The 22,243-nt window shown below is 42.9% G+C and overlaps 2 protein-coding genes across 2 annotated transcripts; both read left to right on the top strand.

Annotated features, from left to right (window-relative positions):
- The first annotated feature begins 622 nt into the window (after positions 1-622).
- Positions 623-3,420, top strand: LOC100824359 (probable trehalose-phosphate phosphatase 5). Its single transcript, XM_024456119.1, has 12 exons — positions 623-633; positions 741-855; positions 949-1,363; positions 1,455-1,595; positions 1,699-1,770; positions 1,867-1,965; positions 2,148-2,204; positions 2,294-2,395; positions 2,477-2,554; positions 2,626-2,766; positions 2,869-2,961; positions 3,069-3,420. The coding sequence occupies exons 3-12, from the start codon at positions 1,118-1,120 to the stop codon at positions 3,114-3,116; spliced, it is 1,077 nt and encodes a 358-aa protein (XP_024311887.1). The 5' UTR covers positions 623-633; positions 741-855; positions 949-1,117; the 3' UTR covers positions 3,117-3,420.
- Positions 3,421-5,266: 1,846 nt separating this feature from the next.
- On the top strand, positions 5,267-10,337 carry LOC100838751 (putative glucuronosyltransferase PGSIP8). The gene is made up of 5 exons (XM_003580245.4): positions 5,267-5,920; positions 7,617-7,872; positions 8,507-8,708; positions 8,791-8,938; positions 9,347-10,337. Exons 1-5 carry the CDS (start codon positions 5,664-5,666, stop codon positions 9,882-9,884), a joined length of 1,401 nt encoding a protein of 466 aa, XP_003580293.1. The 5' UTR covers positions 5,267-5,663; the 3' UTR covers positions 9,885-10,337.
- Positions 10,338-22,243: the final 11,906 nt, after the last annotated feature.

Raw genomic sequence — 22,243 nt, 5'->3', positions numbered from 1 at the left:
CTCTAGCAGCTGTGAATCGCATCGCTAGAATTTATGACCATAGACTAAAGCGATGTGCATTTTATGTACCAAAATCTGGATCTGTAGCTGTTTTTGGTGCCATGGCGATTCACTGGACAAAAGAGAATTTCTGATGATTCAATAGGAAAAAAAGAGAAGTTAGGCGTACCTAACATGTCATTAAGGGTTTATGATCGAAACTAGTTACTGATTACTGGGTGCTTTCTGGGGTAGCCTATCATTATAGATGGTAGGCATTGGGCCTAACCTTGTTGATGATCACCAAATCCTTCTAGTGAAAGACACGACCTTCTACATTGTTTAAGTAGCAGTAATTTTGATCTTACATAGTGTAGGCAGATCAATACTTTTTTTACGGACCGTCTTTAACACGCTTTACAAATGCTGTAGTGAGAACAGGCTGCACGTTTGTCTGAACCTACCTTCAATTAAAACGTTCAGATCCCCCATTTTCCAAACAAATTAAAAAGAAATGTTGATATCAAAATGCTTACTAGGCAATTATGGTGTTGTTTATGTTATCCCTGAATGATAAGGACACTGATGTTACACATTTACTTGCTGTCGGGATTAACCTAGGTTCAGAGGAACTCCCTGTTGGCTAGAACCTAGGTGCCATTACAAATTCTGTCTATGCATGCATGATGATGCCATAACATTATTAGAGTATTATGACATTTTTAGATCAATGACATAAACTTGTTCCCTGACTCATGCAGCAATGCCGTCTGATCAACTATACACACAAGCTGAGTTATATGGTCCCTTTTCTACTGAAGTTTCACTTTTGTGACATATGAATACACATGCGTTCTTGCAAAGGAGTGTATGAAGGTAAGTAACATATTGTGACTACAAAGTATTTCATGTTTTAATTGAGTAAACATAACATGCTTTTGTCTAATATTGACATGCTTCTTTCATCAGATCACTGGCAATTTTCTGCGAACTTACACTGACAAGAAAACATTGAAGAAGTGGTTTTTCATTGACAAGACTGTGGGTTAAATCTATTTGAAATAAAGCTTGTTCTACCTAATTTGGATCCCAAAAGACACTCCTTATTGTACTCATTTAGAACAACAGCTTACCTGTCATGTCTGATCATGTGGCCAAAACCCAGCCAGTATTGACCCTCCCTCCAAATATGATGCCATCTTCAGCAACCTCCAAGAAACATCCATGTTCTTCCTTGAGTGTGACATATATCAGTAGACGTAAACTTGCCGAAGTCGTTGATGGCCTGCTCGGTGTCATGACACTGTCAACCCGTAAACAGCCATACGTGCATTCCGGTTGCGATATTTCATCTGACAAAGTTTCTGGTAACAACACTTGGCTGGTAAGATCAATGTCCATTTTGATTTTCAGTTATCTAGTGAGTGTCTTGCCGTCTTATGCAAAGCATGTTACAGCTTTGCCCTTTGTTGCAGAAAAAATGTCCTTCTGCTTTAGCTTCCTTCGACCAAATCATAGCCAGAACGCAGGGCAAGAAGATTGCGTTGTTTCTTGACTATGATGGCACACTTTCGCCTATTGTTAATGATCCTGAGAAGGCATTCATGTCCCCTGAGGTAACTAATATCTCGTGCAAACATCCACCATGCATTCCTTATTACTGCAACACTGCTGGACGTATGTATATGTTGGTTGCTCAATCCGAAAAACTTCGTTCAGATGCGCACTGCTGTGAAGAATGTTGCAAGGTTCTGCCCCACCGCAATTGTCAGCGGGAGGTCTCGTGACAAAGTAAGAACAAACTGGGAGCTTGAACTGTATGGAAATTATATATTTGATGATGTATCACGTGTCCAACCTGGTTTATATCTGATGACTGATGTCCAGGTATTTGATTTTGTAAAGCTGAAAGAACTCTACTATGCTGGAAGTCATGGAATGGACATAATGGTAACGTGTGCAGATTCTGAAAGTATAACAAAAGATGTGAGTTCTTCCTTCGTTTTCGGATTTCAGAGACGACTAAACTGCTTTTTGGCGTTACCTCCGTGGCAAAAAAAACATTGCTTTCTTCATTTTTGCTCCTGTAAATCCTCAGTTTACTATAGTTTTTTTCCTTGGGACCTTTGATTTTTTTTTCTTCTTCTTTGAACAATACTTTATTGTAGAACAAAGAGGCGAAACTTTTCCAGCCTGCAAACGAGTTTCTACAGATCATCAGTGAGGTATACAGTTAAACCATGTTAATAGTCACGTTATTCGATCTACTTGTACAAAGGAAATGTCATGGTATTTATTTCCGTTTGCCCAACAGGTTAACAAATCTCTAGTGGAAGCCACTAGATCAATCAAGGGTGCAATTGTTGAGAACAACAAGTTCTGTGTGTCTGTACACTACCGCAACGTCGACAAGAAGGTAGAGTTAGATCGACTCAAGTTTCCCTGCCCCTTGACGTCCTCCTCTGAAGATTCTTCTCTCGCCTGTTTCGTTTCCCAGGACTGGAAATTGGTCACGGAGCTCGTCGATGGTGTCCTCAAAGCTTTCCCTCGCCTAAAAGTAACGACCGGACGAAAGGTAGGAAGATCCGAAGGATCCTTCACCAAGCGTTCTTCGTGTTACTAAATAATTATGCTGCAAGTGCACAGGTTTTAGAGGTTCGTCCGGTGATCGACTGGGACAAGGGGAAGGCGGTGGAGTTTCTGCTTCAGGCGCTGGGGTTAGATGACCCTGAAAGCGTTCTTCCTATCTACATTGGAGACGATCGAACAGACGAAGATGCATTCAAGGTTTCCTTTACTTCACGAAAAAAAAGAGTGTGCATATCCCTCAGAATTATTCACTGAAAATGTATTGTATTTATTTTTCTATTGTGTTGCTGCGATGGTCAGGTATTTCGGGAGCGGAACTGTGGATTTGGAATACTGGTTTCGCAAGTGCCCAAGGAGACGGAAGCCTTCTACTCACTGACAGGCCCATCTGAAGTAAAGAACACCTCACGCTTCATTGATTTCTGCATTCCTGGTGATTTTATTCAGTCGATTGACCTCTGATTTGGTTTTTCTGTACTTGCCAATTGTTTGCGGTGCAGGTGATGGAATTCCTCAATTCCTTGGTGAGATGGAAGGAACAGTCGTAATTATACAGTTGACCAGTAGCCCATCAGTTTAAGTCTGGTAGAAATGACATTAGCACCTCATCATTTCCTGGCGACTATATTTCACAGCGCCGGAAGTGGATAGCTTCGGTGGTCGCCGACCAAGTATCCCCCACTAGGTTTAAAGAATTGTTTAGTTTTTTCCTTATGCTAGGCAAGGTTGATTTTTTTTGTCCCAACTTTGCTCATGCCACTGTGCAACAGTTTGCATTTTTAGAGACTCTTATTTATATGGAACAGCTTTGGTGAAGTAATGGAGTTTGACAGTCACCAAACACTCCAACCCAGTGTTTCTCCTGCTATCGCTTCCGTCCTTCCGTGAAGATGACAGGCAAGTCTGTAGGACAAACAATGTTGTTTCTCAATTTATTGGACCGGTAGGCTGGTTGCCTCTAGCCCTTGACCAACTAGACTGTGGTTCGGTAGTTGGAACCCAGGAAATTCTTCAACTACTCACGCATAGTTTAAGAACTTTGGCCGTACGTTAGAACGCAAACTCGTCGGCTGAAATTAATTAGCTCCTGGAATGTTCTACATACGGGAAATCCTGAACTGTGGGCGGTGGGGGTAGATCGAGGACGACTGCTTTGGCATTTTTGGCGAGACTGCGAGAGCAGCAGTAGTGAATAGTGATAGAGCGGAAGGAGTACCCGCGGTTCCGGCAAGGCAGATGGAGCACCAGCGGTGGAGAAACCGTGCCGGTTCCGGCGAGGCTGATCTAGGCAGCCGTGGTGATAGATGACGCACTTCTAATTTAAACTTTAAACATTCCTGTATTTAAAAAATTTTGGCTCAAAATTTGCATTTAGGGTAGCCCTAGCAGACTACAAGTGGTTAGGGATGCAGGCGAGACTGAGATCCTAGTTGTTACTGTTGAAACCGTGTTTTCGTATAATGCATATGAACATATTTTAAGTCAAGTTTAGCAAGAATGTTTGTTAGAGTACAATAGGACGTATATAGATGCCTTTTTTTTTTTCAAAACATTGACAGTTTTATTCAAAGAAACAACAGAAAATAGATTCCGATGAAGATAAGCATTACGTGCTCGAGATTTTTTTAAAGAGATACTCCTTCTGTTTCATAATTCTTGTCTCAAATTTGCTTAAAAATGGATGTATCTATTTAAAAGACGTCTAGATACATGTAATATTTTGACAAGAATTATGGAACGAGTAGATGGAACCAAAAGCGCAAAGCGTCAAACACTGGCTTTATTTTTGCACCGTCGGGCACTCAACATCGTGACCGACCGCTGACGGCCACCGTGTCCGTGACGTGCTCATCCCTATCCAAACCCAGTGACCAGTCGCGAGCTTTTGCTCTGCCAAAAGCAGCGCGTGAAGACGAGTTGCACACGCGTACGGCCAAGTGCACGCCGCACGGTAGGAGTCTCTATCTAATCCATCACCGAAAGGAGTGACAATTTGGGCACATCTCATCTTCCGAACAGTTTTCTGCGTGCCGTCGTGTGCCGAGTCGTTCCGGCAAAGAGTATTTTTTTCTTCCCATGGAGACCCCGCTCCAAAGTCCAACGGCACCCAGGGGCCAGGACTCCGGAGTCTTCACGTGCCTACCTGCTCTTCTTTCTGTTTTTCCTTATTTCTTTCTATTCGAAACGACGTACCGACCGAACTAAAGAACGGTTCCGGTTTTAGGGCACTGTTTGTTTTGTTGAGGCCCGAACAACTTTCCTGGCAAAAAGTTGGTGTCCAGAAGCAGCCTGAATATTAGCTGGTTTTTATTTTGATAGGAGCTGTTTGCTCGGAAGCATGTGCACGAAACCTGGGGGATCAAAGACATTGACAGCGATAGATCATCCGAGAAGCCGAGAGAGAGCTCCCTCCAGCTTGCAGGTGCTGCCTACCTAGCCAGACCACGAAAGATGCGGCGAGCCAACGGAACAGTCTCTCCGGGCCTGTTTGCCTCCTGAGTCCCAACCAAACGAGCCTCCTTGGCTTCTCAAATTCATTACAGGTTGGTGAGCTTCGCTTGGGTCCTGTTGACTCCTGAGAAAGCATCATCTCCTGGCTTGACTGACCAGGGGTTAAACCGATGGACTCTGTTTTGACTGATACCATGCCAAACGATCATTACACCACATAGTAATCTGATTACGCAAAGCCAACCCCTTTTTTTTCACGTGAAGCGCAATTATCAGGGAGCCAGCTCAAGCATAAACTGAAGCGCAGGAGACTTTCGCATCTCGCTTCTCCTGCTCTTCCCCCGGCCACCTCCACTCAACTGCCTCCACCTTTCCATTCACGTTGAAGCCAAACTGGAACAAAGAAAAAGAAGCAGCAGAAAAAAGAAGGAGAAAACAACGCGCCGCTCCAGCTCCAGCTCCAGCTCCCGAGACAGCGCACCGGCGACCGACCTGCTCCGGCCATTCCCGCGGAGCTCCCCGGCCCCCGCCCGCCCGCGCGCTCGCCGCCGCCTGGTGATGCTCCGGGGCCCCTGCCTGGCTCCGGCGATCCTCGCTTCGTAGCTAGATAGATCTGAGGCGCGGGAGATTCCCCGGCGCGCGGGATGGGGCGGCGTGTAGGGTTGTGGTGGCTCGTCGTGGCGTGGGTCGCGGCGGGGGCGTTGGCTGCGGCGGAGGAGGAGGGGGTGGTCGCGGGGCGACGGCACGCGTACGCCGCGATGATGTACATGGGCACGCCCCGGGACTACGAGTTCTACGTGGCCACGCGCGTCATGATGCGGTCGCTGCGGGGGCTCGGCGCCGATGCAGACCGCGTCGTGATCGCCTCGCTCGACGTCCCGCCGCGCTGGGTCCAGGCGCTGTAAGCTCCCCCACTCTCACTGTCGCTCCTCTGTTGGATTTTACCTGGGATCGTTGGGTGCTGCCAAAAACTCCATGCCCATGTAGATGTTCGATGCCCAGGTTGCGGTATACTCGATTTGGGGGGTGTGATGCAACTTTTGTTTTTTTTTTAAAACCTCCTAGAGTCTAACTTCATGCCTGGTTTGTGGCTTGTTGCATATTTTTAGCTATATCTATGCTCTGTATTGTTAAGTTGACGCCTTTAATATAGTTCGATGCAATATTAATTTTGATGAATTCCTTCGTTTGCTGTTTCGTTGAACTTTGGTTGGTTATTGATTGGTTTCACAGCACATGGATACAACCATTTAAGCATTTCGATTTTCCGGTTTTAAAGGTAGTGCCTTTCTTTCGCGGCGTCATGTAAATTCTTGCGTATTTATCTTGCATTTGTGTGACCGTTTTTGGCGCGCAGACCCTTGTGCCCTTTTGGCCCTGTCCTGTTCCTTGCAGTACTTTCGGGTGCACAAGAGTATGTTGACATACTTGCTTCTTGGAAATGGTTTTCTGTAATTGTTACGGTCTTTGAGTCTGTAGCTCTGATATGCATGTTGATTTATTTGTACAAAGGCATTAAGCTTGTTAAGTGCAATACCACGTCTGTGCTGTGAAAGATTTGTTGAGGAACTGCAAGTTCTGAGCTGCGAATTTCCACCACAAATAGTTGCACAATTTACACTTAGCTGATTGATAATCAGTAATGCTAAACTGTAGAAGTGTATTTGTGTTAGACCACTGACTTAGCCTCTGTTAGATATTTGCTGCAAGCTGACCTGTTAACATTATAGTCAAGCTGATTACTTGATTGTGACTGGATGGTTCTATAGAAGTATTTTCAGTTGGGCACTTGGGCTACTATGTATATGTGTTGTATTGTCTACGTGACCACATCTACACGTCGACCTGAGTTGATTTGGGCTGTGATATGGCTTGGCAGTGTTTGCTTATGAGGTTATGATTCAGGGAATGCTAGCTTTGTTTTGTTGACTCTGTATCGTGGTGGCACAAACTTTCTCCCCTGTTCCAGAGAATATGACCCCCTTCAAGTGCTGAGTTTGAGCATTTTTAATTCTGGGCTTTAATATATGGACAACTGGTTGAACATGATATGAAAATACTACTTGAAGTTGATAGACATGTTGGGCCTTGAAGCTTAGTCTTTATAGAGCCCTGTAACTACCAGTGTAAAATTTTGTTATGAGAATTAATACAGTGTAACCAATCATGAACAAATAATAGTGGCAGTATAGTGTGAAACTAAGGTTAAGGTTGTACTGAAGCTGAAGCTGGCTGGTGTCCCTCTCTAGGCCTAAATATTTATGGAACGATGGAATAAGTAATAATTCTATGTCCATCTCTCCTTCACTTTATTATGATGACTTCATGACCAAATTGAAAAATACTAGATTACCTTCAGCTTACTGTGGGACAATTATTATTGGATTAGCAAGTGTGTGAAGCAGAATGTTCCCTTTCTTTAGCTAACACATATTTTTCATGCACCATGCTGCTGCTAGAATTTACATGTATCATGAACCAAGCAATGTATATTTATTGAAGCTAAATAAATTTACCATAAGCTGAACTGTGACTTTTTCTGCCTTGTTGAGTGTTGATTTTGTTATTGATTTGTGCATCTCCAACTGTTTTTGTAGGAAGGATGATGGTGTGAAGGTGGTCTCTGTGGATAATTTAAAGAATCCTTATGAAAAACAAGAAAACTTCAACACACGATTCAAGTTGACTTTAAACAAGCTGTATGCTTGGAGCTTAGTTTCCTATGATCGAGTTGTTATGCTCGACTCTGACAACATGTTTCTCCAGAACACTGATGAATTGTTTCAGTGTGGCCAATTCTGTGCTGTCTTCATCAACCCTTGTATCTTCCATACGGGTCTCTTTGTACTGAAGGTAGGGTTACTTAGCAGCGTGCAGCTCTTTCTTATCTTTTGCCGATCTAAATTTTCGCTGCTTTGGAATTATCTAGAGATGCTTTTTTGTTTTGGAAATCATCTAGAGATGCAATGTCTGTCGTTCAGTGCTTCAGCTTAGGAGCAATGGAGCTGTCGTTTGATGCTTGTTAGTTCTTCGTTTATTGTGTTGGATTAAAAATAGATCTTTGTAGTTTTGTTACTATCATTTATCAACTAGTTCAGTGCAGTTGTGTTACCTCAAATATATCAGCCTTGGCGCTGTTTCAACTTTGAAGCTGGAAACTTGCATTGAATTTGGTATTTTTTCTCAGGATTGTACTTTCCTCTGTTAGCCCTTCTCAAACATAGATGTAGTTATCTGATCCATGTGCATTGTAAAAGTTTTGAGGTTTTAAAATTATGCATTGTGCATGCCAACTTACCTAGAACTGTTGAGCCCAATTATGTACTGTAAAAATTTTCGTAGGGGTTCTGAAACACTTAGACCCCTATATTATGCACCCACAAAATTATTGTTGGTGTACTCATCAGCTATTAATCAATCATTTTGTTCTTCTGTTCCTTCTGAAAAATCACAACTGTCCTCAGTGTTCGCTTTGTTATATTTGTAGCCCTCAATGGATGTTTTTAACAACATGCTCCATGAGCTAGCTGTTGGACGTGAAAATCCAGATGGTGCAGATCAGGGCTTCCTTGCTAGCTATTTCCCGGACTTGCTTGATCAACCAATGTTCCACCCACCAGTTAATGGCACTAAGCTTGATGGAACTTATCGCCTTCCTCTAGGCTATCAGATGGACGCATCTTACTATTGTGAGTATCACTACCGGTATATGATCCTTTGATATGCCTATGCATTTTGTAGGCTAAGACTAACGGGCAACAATTCTTTCAGATTTGAAGCTCCGCTGGAGTATTCCTTGTGGACCAAATAGTGTGGTTACATTTCCAAGTGCTCCATGGTTAAAACCATGGTACTGGTGGTCTTGGCCAGTTTTACCTCTGGGGCTTTCTTGGCATGAACAACGTCGTGAAAACCTAGGGTGAGTGATTTGTTTAGTTTTTTCTGGCATATGCATATTTCTTTTGCAATCTGAAGTTTTGACATTAACAGTGCCATGCACGAAATGCAGTACTAGATAAGAAAATGCTGTTATAGTGGATGATAGTAGCACTCAGTTAGTGTGATCTGATGTGATTGGTGACATGTCTTTTTCTAATTGCCTTTTATCTTCTTTAGAACAAAGATTCGTAAGACAGAGCAATATCATGCTTTTTTGTGTGCCGTGGGATAAAATTCCATGAAGTAGGGGGATATGATGCTCTCAAACTTTTTCCTATCAGTAAAGTAGCATCAGTATTGCCATGTAAAAGGATGTTGCATGGAGTGTTAATTCGGAATACTGCCTCAATTGCATTTTCTGACTATTTGGGAACATGGTACAAAACAGGTATTCATCGGAGATACCTGTGGCATTAATACAGGCTCTACTGTATATTGGAGTCATTGCAGTCAACCGGCTAGCACGGCCCAGTTTGTCAAAGATGTGCTACAACAGAAGAACAGAGAAAAACACTATGTTCTTACTCACTGCACTCAGAGTAGTGGCAGCATGGTCCATACTTGCAGCTTACACCATTCCCTTCTTCCTCGTCCCACGGACTGTGCATCCGCTGTTTGGCTGGCCGCTGTACCTGCTAGGGTCTTTCTCTCTTTCTTTAATTGTGATCAATGTCTTCCTCCTTCAACCCCTTGCTGTCCTGACGACATGGATTGGGATCATCGGCACACTCTTTGTGATGGCATTCCCATGGTATATGAACGGCGTCGTCAGGGCATTGGCAGTGTTTGCCTATGCGTTTTTCTGTGCGCCCGTAGTTTGGGCATCTTTGGTCAAGACAATGAGCTCCTTGCAGATCCTAATTGAGAGGGACGCATTCAGGCTTGGAGAACCTAACCAGACGGCTGAGTTCACGAAGCTTTACTAAGGTGGGCACTGCTGCAGATACATATGGTCACTTCCAGTGTCATTCAATTTGATCAGCTAATCCCAATTTACGTTGGCGATTCTGATAGCCAATTTAGTTGTACAAGTAAACCGCTGGGTTTGGGAACTACAGTTTTTGTTGTACCTCTTCAACACCATCTCGGACCCATGATTGTCCTCTTGACGTGTAGATGATGTATACAGTGGCAATGGCAAGGGAAGGTGGAGTTTGGTGCTTCTGCAATCTGCATGTGTTTTGGGTGTGGTACTGTGGGGCACTACACTAGATTTTTCCTTTCTTTTTTTGTTCTTTGTTTCCTGATTTACCATTACTCGAGAAAAGAAGGCCAACATGTTCTTGACTTTGATGTAACTGAAATCTTCAGTTCCGCTATCATGGAAACTGGCCGAATTAATTTTGTCGGTGCTCTTGGGAAATACTCTCTGAACACTCTGTGCTACGGCATATGGTTTTGCCTCTTAAACTGTGACATGGAGGAACTTTGTTACCGAGTAAAGAACTGTCCAAGTACTAGCTAGGGGAAACCTGCTTGAACGAATTTGTCTGAATATCTAATCGTATGCAGTACTGTATTGTCAGTTACAGAGAGCACTGTAGATTATTCGGACAATAATCTGTCTATAGGTGGACGAGAAGAACAGCGCCGAGCTGTTCTACTACTCCACTTCGTTGAGGCAAGCCGGTGGCGAGAATGCCCCTTTCCTTCTCTGGCTCACCGGCGGCGATTGGCTGCTCCGTACTCAGCGGCCTCGCCTTCGAGTGTGTCCTCTCAAGCTTTCACTCGCAATTTACACTCCAATGAACACACATGTGCACCGCAACCGCAGGTTCGGTTAGCTTCGTCATAGAGCATTACAATAGCCTGGAAACCAACCGGTACTCATGGACAAAGGTCGGTCTTGTTCTTCACAGCGCTGCTAGATACCGAATTCAGGTTCTGTCCTCCCTTTGATTGATTCTTGATAAATGTCCCTCCGCAGGTGTCAAACATCCTCTTTGTTGATTCAGCTGTTGGAGCGAAATTTTCTTTTTCCAACACGCCCGAAGGCCGGGGTTTTAACCTTCTTTTCGAAAGAAAAAAAGCACACACGAAGACTACAAGGTCGGAGAAGTATCTACCTGGTTGCAGCTCCATGAACTCACGAAGTGCTACTTTTACTGCTCACTAGCTACTCCGATCCAATATAGGTGCGATTAAAGGGTGGGTTTTCCAGCGATGGCGGTGGCATGTAAAGTAATTTTGACAAGACGTATGAAGAGACACAAACTCTAAACTATGAGATATTTTCTCTGTCCATAATTCTTATCTCAATTTTGTCACAAAATGAACGTACCTATCTTTAAAGATTGTCTAAATGTAATATTTTGATAAAATTATGGGACGGAGGGAGTAGATAAGAATAAGGTAAGATAAGACACCATAACATGCGTCGTACACGCAGGCACCTTTCCATCTCCATCTCTATGTTATGTATCTTTACTTATACTGGGTAGTATGAGATTATTTTACTCATATGTAAGTTTTGACATAAAATTTTGCACTGCACGTCCTTATGTATCCAGGAGAAGGGAGCAGGGTCGGAGTCAGGAATTAGACATGAGGGGAGCGAGTTGGGATTAGGGGGGCAAAGTTACAGACTTCACCTATTTTTAAGTGAATTTTAATGAGCTGATTAGTAAGTACTAAGTAAAATGTAATTTTTTAGGGGGCCAAAGCCCCCCCCCCCCCCCCTTGTATCTGTCCTTAGAAGGGAGTTTTTGTTCATTTGCATGTTAATCAAGGCTTGCCCTGTTTGGAATGATATATCTTTTCTCCCTTTTTTTTTGTAGGAGGGGGTGCCATGTAGTTCAACTCTTTAAAAAATGTATGAGGAAATACCATTGCGGTCCTTTAACTTGACCGGGACGTTCACTTTAGTCTTCCAACTTGCAAAACTCGCACCGCAGTGCACAGTCACTAAACTTGGCTTTGTCGAATCAACCAAGGTCCAAATGTAGTATTCGGTAGTTAACCCATGGTTAAGTGGCCACATGGCATTGATCTGTCCAATGTGGGACCAAACCGAGGGGCCTAGTGAAAGAATGCCACCGTGAATTCGTAGCAACCCCCATCGATTTCTTAGTTATCCAACCCACGGTCCACACTCTATTTCCCCTCATATGGCCCACAGACTAATTGTGCTTCTCATCTCGTCTCATCTAATTCAAAAATGCACATCATTTACTTGAATGAATTGATTATTCAATTTAGACAACAAATCATTTAAATACAGAATTCAAATTGTGATGCCATACAAACTTCTCATTAAATCACTTCTAAGCCCATACAAATAGCATTACAGATGCTATTACACATACCTACTCTTCTCATCTAATCTTGCCTTCATCACTTCCATACTCTTCTTACATTCTGCGAGTTCCTCTTACAATTCTTGTTGTGCGACATCTCCCACGTTGGTGGGATGGACGGCGGCGGGGATAGTTTGATAGTCGCCGAGCTCTGGGGTTATTGGATCAAATAATCATACTATAAGGTGATCTAGTATTATGATAAAGCAATCTTTTTCAAAATTGATAAATTCATAGAAACAATATAATATCAACATTATCAAAATAATCATACTATAAAGACATATATCATGACCAATTTAATAAAACTTATTAAATTTTATAGGTATTTGCAATTTTTTAATTGAATTGGTCAAATTTTAAAAAGTTCTAATTAAGACAGGGTGAGAAAACTTTGTTGGGCCAAAATAGCGTGCGAACGTGCCCGCGTTAGAACATCTGTGCGGACAACACTGTTGGGTTTCCCCAAAGATCAATAACATGAAGACGCACACGATCACACAACAATCATCGGATTATGGCCAAAGACACCTGTCGTGCCTTACTTTATTTATTATCTCAACATCTCTTTGCAAAACTTGATGTTACAAAGCTGCATACTTTGATGTGTATATATACACAGAGACCAGCCACGTGCAAAACCTACAGAGGAAACCTACATGTACGAGTTGCACGCCAAGACCTACTCGGACTACACATGCAAAGACCTACACAAACTAGGAATCATATCCGATTCAAACTCTCAGCTAGCCGTACTAATTACAACTAATTAGCTACGCACTAACACCTAAGTTCGACTCAGACATGAACTCCACCCTACCAGTACGGGAGTTTGGATTATTTCCAACAATCTCCCCTTAATCCGAATCTTTTTGTCATTTCCGATGCTCTCTCTGATTTTGATTCTCTGCGGTTTCACGACTCTTCGACTACACTCAACGTATGATCTAGACTTCCAGTCACGCTAACTTCCGCTTGGACTACACCGTCCACACCTAGCGCAATACGTGCTAGCTAAACCCATAGCTCCACGTAGAGACATGGCCTCATTGAATAGACTCGCATTCACTGGTTACTGTCCCACTATACGCTTGAGCTTTCGTCCTCTCGTCGAGACACACAGATGACCATCCGCCACCTTGTCTGCATGCACGTCTTCGCGCCTTCATCCATGCACGAGGATCCGATCGAGATGGAAGATAGGAGTAATAGGTACATTCGTATCCTTAATTTTCTTTACGATTTCGGTCTGAATTCTTTACAGGTTTTCCTACCTCTGAATTAATCTTGATCGACCGATATGCTGTTTCGCAACTCTGCGCACACGAGGATCGGTCTTGACGGGCCGCAACTCGTGATGAGCCGTGTAGAAGTGATTAGCGCGCTTTGCTGCGCCAGAAAAATGTTGCGATAATCCATTGAATTTTGTTTCACCACTCTAATATATTTATTTTGATCTATGTTTTAATTGATCCCAAAAGAGCGAACGGGAATGACTGGTAGAAAACTGTTTAAATATGTGGCAATCCTCTCTTTCTTCCACAAGGATATATTGACCAAAGAAATATGATAGAAATATTTATACAGGGTCCAAAAAACTTCCATACACCAAGCAACAATCTGAAAATGTCCCCTTTGTTATGTAATTGCCAAGTGGGAACATCAATTGATAGCTGAACATTTGCTTATGTACTGAGTGATGAGAGCTCTTCCCAATGAAGATAATTATACTTTGATATCAACATTCCAACCTTAGACATAACATGAGCACCTCCAGACTCAGCAGCAATAGTGGATACAGCAGAGCTCACGACCGGCGGACTTGACGTGAAGGGTACAATACATCACAGCATGATTATTATGAAAGTAGAAGCTTCAGAAAAGAGACACCAACTATGATGTCCCGATGTCAGCTCCAAATAAGAAGTAAGTAGAGATACAATGCATGGAAGAATGTACACAACAGCGTAGGTAATAAGAGTAAAAGTGAACACTTAAAACTGCAAAATCATGTACTTCTCAATGCAATTAAAAGGTAGAGACAGTAAGGAGGACTTGAGCTTCAGAGCAACCAACCATAATCACACAAAACATAAGGAGATAGAAAAGAACTGAGATCACAGAGCCAAAGTAAATAAAAATGGATATTTGTTTTCCCTTTCCGACGTGTGGTTCGTTATAGTCTTTATCAGTAAGAAAAAGAAGAAGCAATATTGAATGCTAACTGAACTCTGTTGAATCAGAAATGACAATATAGTCTCTTGGAGATAACCATAAGGGTATTTTTGTCAAACCAAATAGTAGAAACATATCACATTAGCGATTCTTTCCAATTTTATCAAAAGTACCTTGATTTTTTTTCCTTGCACAAACATAAGTGGAAAAACATTTATACGGGTCTGAATTTTTAAACTTACCCAATATCAGTTGAGAAGGCAGCAACGTTTGAGGTGCCTGATGGACACCTCATAGCTGAGCACCTCCACGTACTGGTTGCAGCTTGGGGATGTTGTTGGCACTGTTGACCCGCTATGCCTCTTCCTCCTGCTAAACAACAAATTTGCATTCACCACTGACTGGAGGGAGAAGATGGGAAATGGAGGGGAGTAGCTATGATGACCACTGCGTCTGGCCACCTCTGTTCCGACTATTGCAAAGTCCCATTCACTCACACCATAGATGTAAAGGTGCACTGAAAGTAAAAACCGATCAACATTAATTCATAGGTAGAACAACTTTCATGATATATTTATGTGCCGTGACTACTACTGAAGGTCCAAAAAAGCAAAGGTACCAAATGCATCAGCTCCTTCCGATGATAGACAACTTGTGTACCTAATATATTTAACAAAATATTAAAAGTCTACGTCTTCTATAGCTGTAACAAAAATGAAGTAAATATACAGGACATGTATGAAAAAAAATAGAAATTGATGAAGCCCCGATGATCCAAAACATCCTATGCAATCTTCTTTTGTTCTTGAAGGAAGACACTGTAGGCCAAATGAAGTTAGGTATCAAATTGATATATTCCTGGTTTCAACCATCACGATTCATTTCATTGTTCTCTACATTGAGTAGTCCTTGTACGACTATTTTCAAGATAAATATCAAACAAAGCCCCATTCTTCTCCCATCTGTAATTCCCACACAAAGAGATCTAAAGTAAGGTAAATGGTTACATGTTAAACTACAGATACATTGGAGTTGGGTTGTACCCAATCCTGAATGAACATATGATTTTATTTTTTATTTAGGGACTAAAGTGGCAGCCGGCAGGTAATGACATGAAATGGATGGTCTAAAACATATCTATTTGCATTAAGGCAAGATTTCCAAATACAAAATTCCATCCCTGGAGAATAAACCATGTCCAGTTCATGCATCAATTTAAATTATATTTCGACAACTTTTTTCAAAAGCTTCATTCAATAATTATCTACAAACGTGAAAGGCTTGTTTAAAAGTACCAATCACCTGTTTGACCAACGTGACTGTCGTAGTGCCACTGCAAAAGCAATCAATTTTAGGCTGCAGCTTGAGCTGCTCGTCCATCAATTTGAATGCCTTCAAATAAGGCTGCTTAAGTGGAAGGCACATCTCAGGAAGCATATCACTTCTATCAACATCAATAGACTCAACCCATTCATCATCAAAGAAAATCCTTAGTTCTGCACCAAAACCCAAGAATAGAGAGAAGGAGAAGTGGAGATGGGACATCGGAAGAGGCCAAAGGGAGGAAGAAAGCCGACAAGGGAGGCGGGGGAAACTAACATGCGTCACCTTGGCGGTCAGCAGAGACTGTAGAAGGCAGCGAGGCGGCCTCCTCCACCTGCACTTCCTCTACCACCGCTCTTCTTCATGGTGCCCTCGATCTGGACGACAGGAACCGCTTCCTCAACGACACGCTGGCGTCCAAGCCCCTGCTGTTCCCATCGTCATCGTCGTTCGTGGCGGCGGCTTCCAAGGTATCACGTGTATCCTAGAAAAGTAGAAATCAAAGAGCGGAACAAACAGATGCACCAAAATCAAAGCCACACGCCTGGAGTAGAAGGAAGTATCCGCCGCGTCGATTTGGCCGGAGAAGATGTGTCTGTGCTGCCGCCGTTCGATTGGCAAGAAAGAGAGGACGGGGGTGGTGCTGATGACAAAAAGGACATGAGTACTGGCGCTGGAGGATAGGGGAGAGGAAGGAGAATAGGGGCAAGGCTGGTGGCACTGGAGGAGAGGCGAAAGGAAGGAGAAGACGCAGTCGCAGACTCGCAGCCTCCAACAACCAACTCCAATGACATAGATTATTACACGCGTACGGTAGGAATCAAAATGCGTGGACGCAAATATAGGGGGTCAAATTCTCCGCCCTTTAGAGAAGAGAGATATATTATCTCAACTTAGATTAAATTAACCTTAACAGATGATGATGTATCTGTTCATTAGGCATGTGCTACAATTAATGATTTTATCAGTCGGGGACATTGCATATATGTTGTAGTTTATATATATGTTCACTCCCTGCCACCGTTTGACCATTCTTGCATTAAGAGTATTCAGGGCTTAAATATCAAATAATTTGTTATTATTTAGTTTCAAAAGTCTGTGGTGGTTCATAGTAATCTGGAGTTTTTGGTGATTCTGCTTTAGTGTGGTGCTAGCTTATAACCTGTTATATTACACATGGAAATAACGATGTAGAATTGTAAACCTGCAATAAGGATTCATAGTTTCATAGGAAGCTGTGGTGTTTTCGGTGAGTCTTTAGTTTAGTGTTCCTCTAATAATATGTAGACCTGGAATCGTCTCTTCAAATTATGGTTCAAATTTTTGGTTGGATTCAGGAATTGTTTATAAGGAGTGATTGACAAGCTTGTGTTAGTTTGTAACACAAATGGAGAGACTTTGTGGATCCCGAAATTAGTTTTTTGTAGAGAATTTAGGACGGTGACCTAACAACCACTCTTGAGGAGCTTTGCACACCTACACTATTTGGGATATCACATTTGTGTGAACTCAACACTTTATTCAATATTCTCAATGTTGGTACAACACTGTTTTAGTGGCTATCCTACTACACAATCATATTACTCTATCATGGTAGCTCACTTCTCTATTTGGTGTGGTTGATGTTGTGATAGTGGTACTGTGGTGATTGTGGTACTATCATGGAGAGGGGGATCACCTCTATCTATAGTTGTACAATAGCATGTGGTGCATTCTATTACAATTCTATAGAATACTCTACAAATACTTAGTTCTAGGGAATTCTCACTTATTCTTGAAACTTACCCTAGTACTTTCCATGGTAAAAAGCAACACTCTTCAAGTAACCTCTCAAGCCTTGTATAATATTCTAATCCTCTCATGTCACCAGAAGGCTCCTGGTAAATATCTTCTCCTTCAATAATCCAAAGTATTATAAAATCTTCTCAAATATGAATAGGTAATTCTCAACACTCTCCAATTATCCAAAGCATTTCAGAATATTCTCAAATATATGCATTGCTATTTCTCAACATTTTCTCGTAGAATTTGAATGTCCAGTTCAGAATAGTGAGCTATATTTTCTCCACTAAACTTAATTTAAACCGTGCTACCTATTCATCATGCCCGTGCTACTGTGATTTTACCGGTTGGATACATTCCATAAATGTTACCGAGTACTTATATGTTAATTTCCATGCATTAATATTTTTACTATTCAAAACGGTTTTGCTATTTCTTAGGCGACTGAAAAATAACTATTTCTTAGTCGATGATAACAACTCTTTGATTCAATCATTGAGATTGTGTAAGATTAATGTAGGTTTCGATGGATAAGAAAATATTCATTGGATGACTACGATTATGGACTGAAAAATAACTATTTCTTGGATGACTGAAAAATAGACACTCAATGCTTAGTTCCCTGGCGTTGTCTTCGACATGCCTGAGCTCACCGGCATTGCTGAAGTTGATAAGGAGGTCGCCAGGATCTTCGGGTTTTTTGAGCCCATCTCTAAGACTCGCAAGGACGCAAGGTGCTTCTGAAAAGAGCTGATGTGTTAACCCGCTGCGGTGCCTACCGCAAGAGGACAGTTGCAATTTGGGTCAAACACGACCGTCTCCTTGTCTCGGTGGAGGACATCCGTGAGAAGTTCGAGAAGGAATTTGGACTTGATGCTCCGGGCGTTCCTTCCTACTTCTACTTGAAGTTCTGACTTGATATCACTTCTGCGCTGCATTGGCTCTTTGCTATCACTGTGACAAGGTTACCGGTTACTATGAAACTCGTTTTGGAGTTGGTATCTAATTGAGGTGTTCAGTCTATGATACGACTTTGCCCTATCTGCACTGGGAGCGTCCTTAGTGTTGTACTCCCTCCGTTTCATAATATAACGCGCGCACACATTTTGATTTGATCATCAATTAGACGAACAAAATGTAAATCATGTACTATAAAAGTTATACCATTGAAAATTTCTTTTAAATATGAATCTAGTGGTATAAGTTTTATACTCCCTCCGTCCCAAATTAACTGTCATGGATTTGCATATGAATCTATGCAAATCCATGACAGTTAATATATGCAAATCCATGACAGTTAATTTGGGGCGGAGGGAGTAACATATAATTCACATTTTGTTGGTGTAATTGATGGTCAAAGTTAGGCCTCAAAATGCGTGGGCATGCTATATTTTAGAACGGAGGAAGTATCTAAACATGCTCATTATGTTTTGTGAGAGATGAATTATGATTTTACTTGGGTTTTAGCACTAAAGAGTTGTATCTAGATTAGGATACAATACCTCTCTTTTTCTTCATTAAATAAAGTGTCACATCATATTTTTTTTATAGGTGAAATATTTAAGATATGGTACACATCTTGGAACATTTGGAGAGCCCTAATGTTCGGTGGTATAATAAGCGATTGAAAAATCTACCAGTTTGTCCTCCACTTGACTGCATTGTAAGTCAACTTCATGCATAAACATTTTTGTACATAGAGAAAATTACTTAAACCCACCACATTTGGGGCACATGTCTAGGAAAACCACCTTTTAACAAAAATATTCAAATTACCACCACTTTCTTGGTCCCTTATACTCCCGCACACTGATTTCGCTGTTGATCTTATTTTGACGGAAAAAACTGACAGGGGGGCTCACATATCAGGTCCACCGAGGCGCCACGTTGGACAATGCTCGTCCCTTTCTACTTCTCGGCCACCGCTGCCTACGGGCACGAGCCGAGCCGCCGGACGTGCGCACGGTGTCGCTGCAGCCATGGACGACGCGAGCCGCCGCCTCTGAGCACGCCGCCACCGCTGCCTAGGAGCGGGAGCGCTGCTGCCGCCAGACGGGCGCAAACCACCGCCTCCGACGCGAGCCGACGCCATGTGCGCGCCAGGCCATCACCGATGTGCTTCGCGCAGAGCAGTGGGCTGCTCTGCGCATCCGGTCGAGTACTACTAATCAAGCCATGGACGAACCCGACCGCACATCATCAATCACAGGAGTATCACCACAAGAAGCAGCCAGCTTTACAAGGAATCCCATTGAAGGAAAAACAATCAGAAGACTCAGAAATAATCAACGAGCTTTCGCGTGGCACCCGACAAGTCGCGGACGCGGGAAGCCGCCGCCGCCCCTAGCGCGTGCGTGTTACGATCCCTAATCTAGAGGCACCTACTGCGAGGAGCTCGGCTATAGAGAAGATTGACAAGGTTGGGCTGGCGGATCATATTGGGCCTAGGGAATCACCTGTCAAGCCCATGAACGAGAAGCGTCGTCGAATTCCATCCAAGCGCTATGCAGGCCCCGAGTGGACTAAGTGAGCTACTTAAGGAAGGCAACTCCATCCGAAGACGGCATCTTGAGAGACGACGAAGAACTGGCTCTACCTCACCTTATCTAGTTCTCACCCTTGCTGTTCTCTTATTTCTCTTCCCCAATTCACTACAAAATTCTTGTAATCGAGACTCTTGAATCATAGTAGTAAACGGGTGTCTATCAGTTGGTATTCAGAGCTTTCCGATCCCAGGGAATCTCGCTCAAATCCTCTTGATCGACTTGTAAAACTCTGGTGAAAGGTGTTGGATCCATTCGTAGATTTAACGCAATACACTTCGGTGTACCTAAACTGAGTAAAGGTGATTCGGAGAAGAGCAGATCGCTAGGATGGGGGAGGATTTGGACTTGAAGCAGGTGATGGAGTTCATGGTGGTGGCAGAGAAGAAGAGAGAGGCGGATGCGGGAGTATTTCGGGAGAAATTGGGGGAAATTTAGAAATCTCAAGTGGATCTGATGACGAATTGGAAGCCACAAGTAGACAAATCCTTGGCCGATCTGTCCAAGACGGTTGATCATCTCTCAGTGAGACTCAACCACATCGATCAGGAGATGGGGGACGAGCGCGTCATCGTCGTCACCGCCAAACCTGGTCATGGGGTGCTAGATCTCAGCACCAAGATGCCACCACTGCTCACTCCACCGCTGGCTCCAAAGGCAGCAAGTGCGGCCAGTGGACATGCAGGCCCCATTGGGCACGGCAAACCAATGGAACACCGGGGGCTTCACGTTGAGCCTCCGGACAATGGTACGTTTCAGCTTCCTTCGAATTCTACCCCAGTGAATCGTGTGCTTGATTTTAGTGTTGGTGAGGGAAGTAGTGGCACAATATTAGGCAATCTGGGTAGTCGTACTGAGTTCCCTACCTTCGATGGTGATAATCCTAAGTGGTGGAAGAGGAATTGTGAGAAGTATTTCCACCTCTGTCAAACTAGTGAGTATGTGTGGAAGGATTTTGCCACTCTGTATTTCACTGGACCGGCAGCGCTGTGGTTGCAGTCCGTAGAGCATGAGACTGAACACATGAATTGGAATGAATTTTGTGAATTTGTGTGTGATAGGTTTGGGCGTAATCAGTTTCAAAACCTCATACGCAAGTTAGCTCCCATTAGACAGGAAGGTAGTGCCCATGAGTACATAGAAAATTTTAATGGGTTAATGCATCGATGTTAGCTCATAACTCCGCCATCGATCATGAAATCTTCACCACCACTTTTATTGATGGGCTGAAAGATGAAATTCGTGATGTTATCATTATTCAACGTCCCGACGATCTGGATACTGCGGGTTCACTGGCTATATTGCAGGAGGAGGTGCTGGATAGCCTACGGCGCAAGGATAATCGTCGCTTGGATCCCTCAAATTGGGCTAAGAACTCTCAGAAATCTGTTGCTACCATTGTTGTACCAGCGCAAGTACCAAAAGGGATAACAGTTGCTGATGACCGTAGAGGCATGGATGCTGCTAGAGTCAACAATGTTGGTGAGAAAGTAAACACACTTAGAGCATATCGTCGCGCTCGTGGGTTGTGTTTTACATGTGGAGTTAAGTGGAATCCTGGTCATAAGTGTGGCCAAACAGTTCAGTTGCATGTGGTGGAAGAACTGTTGCAGTTATTGCGAACTGATGAATCTGAAGAAATTCCAATAACTATGGAAACTGAAGAATCTGAAGAAGAATTATTATCTCTCTCTGATCATGCTCTAAAGGGTATTGAAGGAAACATGACTATGAGGTTATTGGGCAAGGTGCAGCAGTTTGATGTTATTATTCTGGTGGATTCTGGCAGCTCAGCTAGCTTCATTAGTGAGAACCTGGGGCAGAAGCTGACAGGTGGTGAGCCATTGGAGAAAATTGTACATGTTAGAGTGGCTGGGGGAGGAGTGTTACAAGGGCATTCCCAGTTTCCTCAGTGTGCTTGGAAGTGCCAGGGCAGTACTTTCAACACTGGTTTCAAAACTTTACCACTCGACTGCTATGATGTGATTATTGGAATGAATTGGTTAAAAAAGCATAGCCCAATGCAAGTGGACTGGAATCTGAAGTGGATGATCATACCACACAATGGCAGAACTGTTAAACTTCAAGGGTTACTTCCACAGTTGGATTCTTGTGAGGAGATCAGTGATAAAAGACTGGCTAGTTGGGAGACCAAGCAATCAATTC

Source organism: Brachypodium distachyon, chromosome 5, assembly GCF_000005505.3.
Source record: "Brachypodium distachyon strain Bd21 chromosome 5, Brachypodium_distachyon_v3.0, whole genome shotgun sequence".
Taxonomy (NCBI): Eukaryota; Viridiplantae; Streptophyta; class Magnoliopsida; order Poales; family Poaceae; genus Brachypodium; species Brachypodium distachyon.
The sequence above is the reverse complement of the archived record's forward strand: the minus strand, read 5'-3'. Positions and strand labels throughout refer to the sequence as shown.